Source organism: Heloderma suspectum, chromosome 1 (assembly GCF_057233095.1).
Source record: "Heloderma suspectum isolate Gila_16-S chromosome 1, 16-S_ref, whole genome shotgun sequence".
Lineage (NCBI taxonomy): Eukaryota > Metazoa > Chordata > Lepidosauria > Squamata > Helodermatidae > Heloderma > Heloderma suspectum.
The window spans coordinates 73,036,848-73,046,220 of NC_139458.1; the positions used below are offsets into that span (position 1 = coordinate 73,036,848).

General features: G+C 42.2%; 1 protein-coding gene across 1 annotated transcript in view; it reads left to right on the plus strand.

Annotated features, from left to right (window-relative positions):
- Positions 1-9,373, plus strand: part of STARD9 (StAR related lipid transfer domain containing 9) — a 173,519-nt gene that overhangs the window by 129,123 nt on the left and 35,023 nt on the right. Inside the window, exons 21-22 of the mRNA XM_084846678.1 lie at positions 5,111-5,304; positions 8,477-8,945. Coding sequence (XP_084702804.1) covers positions 5,111-5,304; positions 8,477-8,945 — 663 coding nt within the window. The remainder of the gene's footprint in view (positions 1-5,110; positions 5,305-8,476; positions 8,946-9,373) is intronic.

Genomic DNA, 9,373 nt, shown 5'->3' on the forward strand with positions numbered 1-9,373 from the left:
ACAGACATTGTCAACCTACTCTTTGTATGGTAGATTCAGTATCAAAAGCAAAATAAGATTTACAGAAAATCACTGCCCTACCAATGTGGAACTTCTTTTTCTCTACAGGCTCTGAAAAGCTCTGATATCAGCATCTTTATAGAAGAATTCTAAGAAAAATTTAGTTGTTCTGGTAGTTGAATTGGTGGGAAGCTAAACCCTGATATGAGTGATTTTATATATGTGTGCGCGTGCACGCACACACACATTTTGTGCATGTGTTTGTTTTCCATTCTATCCTTCGGAATGTGGTAGGGTAAATGTTAAATTAATAGTGTGGAATAAATGGATAGGATACCTTTATTTTTTAAAACAAAATATTGTTGTCTGTTCATCACTCCAGAGATCTGAATAATTTGTGCATATGTTATGGTAACCTAGAATCATAGAATAGTAGGGTTGGAAGGGGCCTACAAGGCCATCGAGTCCAACCCCCTGCTCAATGCAGGAATCCAAGTCAGAGCATCCCTGACAGATGGCTGTCCAGCCTCGTCTTGAATGCCTCCAGTGTGGGAGAGCCTACCACCTCCCTAGGTAATTGGTTCCATTGCCATATTGCTCTAACAGAAAATTTTTCCTGATGTTCAGCCGGAATCTGGCTTCCTGTAACTTGAGCCCATTATTCCGTGTCCTGCACTCTGGGATGATCAAGAAGAGATCCTGGCCTTGTTCTCTGTGACAACCTTTCAAACCTGACAAGTAAAAACATAGTCCTTGCAGCAGCCAGACACCACAGGTTTGCTCTTTATTTAAGCTGCAGAGAGCCAGAGAGAGCAATCCTATGCTCCCAGACAGTGTCTGGGGGGACATAGAATTGTTTGGTTTCCTGGCTCCAAACTCGTAGACAGGGCTCAGAACTTGGGGCCAGGAAACGGCGCTCCCCTCCCCCTTGTAGCCAGAGCAGTGTGAACTGCACTAGCTGCCTCTCCACGCTCGCGAAACAAGCGCTGAGATGGGGGAAAGGGGATGTTCCCAGGGGAGGGGAGGAGACTGAGGACATGGGTCATGAGGTATCCCCAGCTGTCCCCAGCCTCTGTCCCTTCCCCTCCCTGAAGCCTCTGCTAGACGGATGAAATCACCCATCTAGCTAAAATGCAGAGCACTCTGCGTAGATACTCACGAGCCTCTGAGTTCGAAAGCTTATGAGTAACCAGGGCACATCCCATAGGATTGCATCTTAGGTGATGCAGCCCTTTTGTTACTGGACTTTATGTTTCTGCTGGGTCTTTAGAAACCTTGTTGACCCTGATTTTTCTGGACCTAGAAAGATACTGATTGAATGAGCCTTGTGGTTGCTGGGTAGAGGTGAGGATTTGGGGAACAAATACAGTCTAATAAATTACTGAGGCAGGAAAAGTCAAGACCTTTTGTTTTAGATCTAAATGATCACTATTGCTCTTTTTTTTTTAAAAAAAAAAGGCAAGCTTTTCGTTCTCACACTGAGTTATCCAGTTAAAGTTTCCTGCTGACATAATAGCTTCCAGTACTGGAATGGGCAGACAAGTTATTCCCCATCGACCTGCAGCCCCCCCATGCATCCTCAAAATCTGCTCAAAGATTTGGGGGGGGGGGTCACAGGAGGCTGCAGTGGCGAGATGAGGAGAGAGAAGTCCCATTGCATGAGTAGAAATCCACTCATATGACATTGGGTTGTGCCCTTAATATTTACCACAAACAGGTGTGATTCTTGGAACATTACCCAATAATTAGTATTGTTGTTCAGTCGTTAAGTCGTGTCCGACTCTTCGTGACCCCTTGGACCATAGCACGCCAGGCTAGATGCAGTTACACATGTACTTTTTCCGTATACGAATTGGACAGAAGCATGATTGCAGATTGTTACCGAATGTTGTACCATACAACAATGCTGTCTGCATGTATCAGATAAGTGGAGTACAGTGTGTCACATTTAGATGCTGAGATGGTAACATTATTAAAAATCCATTATGTTCTCAATATAGTTAGGTTAACAAAAACTTTTTGTTGTAAACCATGGTTTCTTTGGTTAAAGCTTCCAGTGGGTATGAGAGTGTTTGGATAATACCATGCTGCTATGTTTGTAAATTCGCAAGTAGTAATGCTTTCTGGAGGACAAAACACTTTCAGGCCAAGTCGCCAAAACACATTTTCTAGTATGGGAATGCACTAACGCACATGCAGTAAAAGAGAAAGGCAACCCTGATGAAATGTTAAATTTTGGTGCTTAATGTGAGGATCTTGCTGCTACTGAGGGCATAATCCCACTGACTGTGCCCTTGCTGCTTGGAACCCCCCAAACTTGGATGCTTCAGAGTTTCCTATGTCCTGAAGCTGGCAGGGCAGCAGGAGTGGTGGAGGTGATCTTCACCTCCCCATCCTCCATCTTTCCTGATTTTCACTAGATGGGCTTTTCAACTTGTATCCTGGCCACTCTGGTCTCCTCCCCTCTCTGCCCACAGGATTGCCCCCTTTCCTCCTCCGAGGCCACTTTTCTGACCTTGGAGGGCAGCTGGTGTGGTTCTTTCCCACACTGGCTGGGAGGAGGAGCGGGGGCAGGGGGCAGAGCTCTGACTTCTGCGTCCAAGGTTGGAGTACCGTCTCTGACCTCAAGGGATTTTCCGAGCCATCCTATGGCCCCTGGGACACTCGCCCAGGAACCATAGGATTGCGCTCTCCATGTCTTAAAATAATTTCTCAGGTTTCCATTCTTAAAAATGGCACTCTTGAATGAAATGAGTTATCTAGATCCATTTCAGTCGGGCTTCAGGCCTGGTTTTGGAACGGAAACTGCCTTGGTTGCCCTGTGGGATGACCTCTGTCGGGAGAGGGACAGGGAGAGTGCAACCCTGTTGATTCTCCTGGACCCCTCAGCGGCTTTTGATACCATCAACCATGGTATCCTTCTGGATAAGTTGTCTGGGTTGGGAGTTGGAGGCACTGCACTGCAGTGGTTCCGCTCCTACTTGGATGGCCAATTTCAGAAGGTGGTCCTGGGGGATTATTGCTCTGTGCCATGGCAATTATGCCATGGGGTTCCACAGGACTCTATTTTACCCCCCATGCTGTTTAACATCTACATGAAACCGCTGGGGAAGGTTATCCAGAGGTGTGGGCTGAGGTGTCATCAATATGCGGATGACACCTAGCTCTACTTCTCTTTCTCATCAAACCCAGGTGAGGCAGTGGCTGTTCTGAATCAGTGCCTGGGCACAGTAATGGACTGGATGAGGGCCAATAAACTGAAACTCAATCCAGACAAGATGGAGGTACTGTTAGTGGGTGGTTCGTCTGCCCGGCTAGGTGATATTCAACCTGTTCTGGAGGGGTTGCACTCCCCCTAAAGGATCACGTTCGTAGTTTGGGGGGTACTCATGGACCCAGAACTGTCACTTGAGGCACAGGTGAATCATAGAATCATAGAACAGTAGGGTTGGAAGGGGCCTACAAGGCCATCGAGTCCAACCCCCTGCTCAATGCAGGAATTCCAGTCAGAGCATCCCTGACAGATGGCTGTCCAGCCTCATCTTGAATGCCTCCAGTGTGGGAGAGCCCACCACCTCCCTAGGTAGGCTGGTATACCAACTACGCCCTTATCTGGACAGAGCTAGCCTATCTGGAGTTATCCATGCTCTGATAACTTGTCATCTGGATTACTGCAATGCGTTATATGTGGGACTGCCTTGGATAATGGTCTGGAAACTTCAGCTAGTCCAAAACAGGACAGCAAGATTGTTAACAGGGACTGGCCAACGATGTCCTATCATGCCAGTACTTTTCCAGCTGCACTAGCTGCCAGTCCATTTCTAGGCCCAGTTCAAAGTGCTGGTATTAACATTCAAAGCCCTTAATGGCTTGGGGCCAGGTTATCTGAAGGATCGCCTCCTCCCATATCTGACTGGCCAGACCTTAAGATCATCCTCAGCGGCCCTTCTCCGTGAACCCCTGCCAAAGGAAGTGAGGCAGGTGACTACTAGGAGGAGGGCCTTTTCTGCTGTGGCACCCCGGCTGTGGAACGAGCTCCCTAGTGAGGTTCGCCTGGCACCTACATTGTATTCCTTCCAGCGCCAGGTGAAGACCTTTTTATTTTCCCAGGCATTTTAGCATTTTAGCTTTCTAGACTTTTAGCCTTGCTGTTTTAAATCTGTATTTTAAATCATTGTGTTGTTGCTAGGTTTTATTCTGGTTGTATTGTTATATTGTGGTTTTAAAGTTTGTATATTTTGTATTGTTTTATTGTGTGCTTTTTGGTTTTAATTTTAGCGAACCACTCAGAGAGCTTCGGCTATTGGGTGGTAGAGAAATGAAATGAATAAACAAACAAACAAACAAACAGAGGTACTCACACATACATAGCCTGCACAAACAATTAAACTATGCATGCCCTTCCTATCAAGTTATTTTGCTGTTATAAAATGGTTAAGCAAAATAAATAGATTGGTCTCTAATAATGAATTGTAAATCTTTAATGAAACTTGTATTTCCCTTTTCAAGTTTGTTGAAATTACATTGAAAGAGCTTCGTAGTTTTGGCTTAGAGTGAACCTTATTAGTTAATGGAGTCAGAGGCCATAGTCAGTTATATATGCTCCATTTTACTCCTTTTGTATTGTTTCTGTACTGTTGTTGTAGTTCATAAATTGTTTTTATCAGTGTATTTTAAATATATTAATGTTGTTGTAGTTGAATTTTTAAAAATAGTATTTTAATAGTGTATTTAAATGTGATTTTTAATAGTTGTATGTGACCCGTTTGGAGATATATAAGTATTATTAATACATAACCATAAATAAAATAAATAGTGGCAGAATAGGCTGTGTTACTATGTGGAGGCTGCTATTAAGCTTTTTTATTTAATGCTACCAGTGAGAATTCTGACCTTACTGTGACATCACACATATGTCCACACTCACTCACATACATACACACACGTCATATATCTGTTCCTTTAGCCTTCCTCCTGGCCATCCTTTACTAGTAGCTGAATCTTTCATTATAGAAACATACAGTTTCATTTTGTTGGGGTTGAAAGGGATATATGTTTAACATACAAATATGTTGCTTTCTTTGTTTAAAATTTTTGTCAAATTTTCCAGTAGTGAACAGAGAGATGCTCTGCATGAAGAATGCCACCCAAAGCTAAAAAACCAGGATGTTGTCCAGAACAGGGAAATTCAGCAGCAGCAACTATATGTTGAAGAATTACAGCAGCAGATCTTGGATGGGCAGATCAAAGCTGAGCAAGAACTAGAACATGATCAGGCAGTAATCAATCAGCAGATCAGAGAAAGTAAGTTCTTTTCCCTCTCTTCCCATGTTATCATTTTTACTCCTTACACTTGCAGCTGCAGAGTTTTATCATTCTACTCTTGATTCTTTCTTTCACTCATTGTCTCATTATTCCCAAAATAAGGCTAGTGCTCAAGTAGCAGTTTGCATTCCATTAACATTCCTTCATTAGTTTTATGGGTCTTGTCAATGATGCTTTAGTACATACTCTTGACCTTCTCAAAATTACTGGCTTGAGATGCTTCTTGCCTTTAAATTAGGACATGGCTGCAGAACTAGTAATTAACATTGTGCCAAGTTGTCCCTAATCTCAGTTTTCAGGCAAAAACCAGCTATATCACTGGAGCAGAAATCCCCCCCCCCTCACATAAACACTCACTTTTTTCAAACCTTTTGGGAGTCATAGTATCCTTGGCTGCTGCTGCTGCTGCTTCAATGCCATTGTCCCTGGCTGGTGCTTCTTTCTCTTTCTTAGATTAGTCTCATTGGTGATCCCAGCCATGCAGGGTTGATGTACAGTACTACATAGCCAACCAGATTGGCTGCATGATGCTTTCACTGAGGTTTGGAGAAGGGAGGAGCAAGTTAAGTTAGTGCTTCTTGAATCAACTAATATGGATGATCCCACTCAAACAGGAATCACAAGCCAATCCTTTTCAGTCCTATTGATTTCAGTGGATGAGCAAGCGTGTGCATAACATCTCTACTGAAATCAGTTGAACCAGAGGGCCATAAATCCACTCCCTATACTCAACATGACAATTGTCCCATTTGTCTCTGGTGAGCAAGAAGAGCTCCAGTCTTCCTTCTGATCTTGGAGCTGGGAAGCTTTGCTTTGGAGGTGTCCAGCATGACTGCAAAGATTATCTCCTGGAGTGCCCCTCTGAGGGAAATGCTTGACCTCATTCATATTATACTGCATATTGGAGGGCTCAGAAGTGCTGTATTACTGCAGGAATGATCCCTTGCCCACCTCCTAATCTTCCAGCTCAGGAGCAGGGTTAAGGCTCTAACTACTTTGAAAGTGCTGTGTAATATAGATAAGCTTCAGCCCTTCTCCTGAGCTTGGAGTTGGCAAGGACAGAAGGGGATTGTCCCTGATTTCATGTTATACTTCAGAAGTGACCCCCTATTGGTGGGTGGGCAATGTGCTGGTGACCACAAATCTTGGCTGGCTTCCAAGGTCAGCTATCAGAGTTGGAAAAGTGTACTTAATGTAGCTGAATCATGCTTAGTGTGGGAGTAATTTGTCATATCTAAAATAATGAACATCTTGAGCAGAGGGTAATACAAAGGATTCAGTGACTGGAATAAAACATTACACATGTACAGGCAGAATAATTTACTACAGTTAATTTCCAATTTCTTGGTCTTTCTACCACCTACATTCTATTTTTTGCCCATCATGTTCCCTTTCCTCATGTTTTGTGTTTTTCACACAGAAAAATCACACGTTTAGATTGGAAGCCTATGGATAGGGCATTGTTATTTTTTATACCTGTATAGCGCCTAGTATAATATAGATGCTTTATACATATTAAATTATTATGATGAATTTCCAAATCAGCAATTGGCCCTTTTTGCCTAGAGCAAGTAACCTTCTGACCTCCATTAGGAACAAAAGCATGGGTACTTCTTTCGCATAACATGGAGTAGCCACACTAGGAAATACAGGAGCAGAAGAGAATCTTATCACAGGGAATGTCTTTGATTCAAGATGGGCCTTCCTTCCTTCCATCCATCCATCCATCCATCAGATATATGAACTTGTACTTGCCTTTCTGCACCAAGGTGCCTAACAAATACATTGAAACTCAATCAGTCAAGAACAATTTATCTATTATTTTAAAGATGTATACATTAAAAAGATGAAATAAGTGGAAACATTTTTTTCTAGAAAGTTGTCCACAAAGAACAGGTTAGCTATCTCTTTGATTGAATTCTTGTCCATAACTAAAAGTTTTATCAAGCCAACCTTTAATGGTGGTATTCACTTGCCGTTCCATCTAGCTAATACTTGCAATTTAGCAGAATAATAATAATAATAGAAGATCACTTCTCATTTTTGGTATGGTCTCCATGCCTTAATATCATAGTAAGGGTGTGACAGGGTCTAGTGGGATTACATAGGGGTTTAGCACCTTCGTAGTGTCTTTTCTTATCCATCTTGGAGCTATTTGTTTACTCCTACAACCTTACAGTTACCCAATCAAGCTTTTCTTGTCTTGTGGGGTCCAGCATCTATTTTCAGAAACTGCAGCGGGTGTGCCCACTGCACTTCATAGATATCACCAGTAAGCAGGAAGGAAAAGGACTACAAAGTTCTCATATGGCTTATGAATGCTCGTGCATTCATGTGTTGGTATTCGTTGAGTTCAGTGGGGCTTACTTCCAGGTAAGCAGGTATAGGATTGCAGCCTTAGGCAGCCCACCATGAGTTAAATAAGGCTGCAGGGTGCATGCGACCACCATTTTGAATATGCAACCCCCATTCAGAGGTTGTTGTGTTGTGTGAACATGGCAAGTGTGGGTTAAATAACATTTTAACCCTTGCATAACCTATGCTTGCTGGGTTCCCATGACACAACAACCCCCAAGTGAGGGTTGCATATGCAGCCTGGCACCCACAGGCACCACAGCTCATCATGAGTTAAATAACCCACAACGAGCCATGCCATGTCATCTCAACCTGGTCCTTGTTGTGAGGGCTACCTTGAGGAAGGGAGGGATTAAAATGTAATAAAATAAATACTATGCTATCACCAAGCAGCAACAGATGAGGGGATTGTTTTTACTAGGCAAGCCTGGTATTCCCCACTCTCCTTCATTCATACACCACTTGGTAACAGCAGCGGGGAATGTAGTGTGTGGAGTATGATCAAGCCCTTCCCTAGCTAACTTGATGATTTGCTCCCTGTCATGACACTGCAGAGCCCCATGAAACGTAGAAGCAAAAGATTTTGAAAGTAAGTTTTAAGATCACAACTTCTGGTTTTAGAAAGGATGAAGTAATTATGTCAGCCTGATCTTAATTAACTGATTTCTCAGAACAAGTAAAATTAACTTAGAGTTGATTATGTCCTTCAAATTTATTCTGTGTTGTTGATCAATTAGGAATGTGGTAAAACTGATCAGACTTGCTAATTTTCATGCTCTGTTTTGTTTATTTCTAGACCAGAGGTGGCTCATTGATGAAAAGAAACGGTTGGCTGTCCAGCAACAGCAGCGGGAATCTGCAGTCCAGACAGAGGTCAAATCATATGCAGAAGCTGGAGTCCAGAATATATTGGAATTGGAGACTGGCCCTTCCCTGACAGAGCAAAATAAGAAGAAATTAGTACAACTAGAACTTTTACGAAAATACTCTTTGAAGAAAGCAGAAAGGCATTTAAGTCAGAAGAAGGTTAAACTGTATTTGGAGAGGATTGTGAAGAAGCAAAAATTACTAGAAGCCAAGAAAAACCTGGAACTGTTAGAAGCTACTTGTTGGATCACTGATGATAATGTGAAACATTCCCAGTCTCTGAACCAAGACACTATAGTAACTTCTTGGGACTGCAAATATTCGCAGCTAGACTCAGATTCAAGCTCCTTGCAGTGCAGAAGAAACACCTTTTTAAATCTTCAGCTACCACATTGCAGGTAAATACTTTTTGCAATAGCTTTTTGAACTAGTGACCTCGTTTGAACAAGCATATTTTCATTAACTTTACTCCATTTAATCAATAGATATATCAGCTACGTTTTTCGCTGATTAATCACTAGGGCCCAGAATTAATTGACAAGGTTGACTGTTAAGGGTACACATTTATTTATTTTTAGATTTCTTTGGTTCTGGTGTGGTTTTTTATTTCTTTATAATATTTATTTCCATTTTTCAGCAGAAGTTCTTGGAGCAACTTAGAAAAACAGCAGTTAACATTAACATCACAAAATCCATAACAAAAGTTAAATCACAAAGAATTCACAATAAAATAACAAAGCAGGGCAGCATAAAGTCACATATCTAAAAAGCCTAGGAAAATAAAAAAGGTTTTTACCTGCCATTGAAAAGAAAACAAGGACAATAC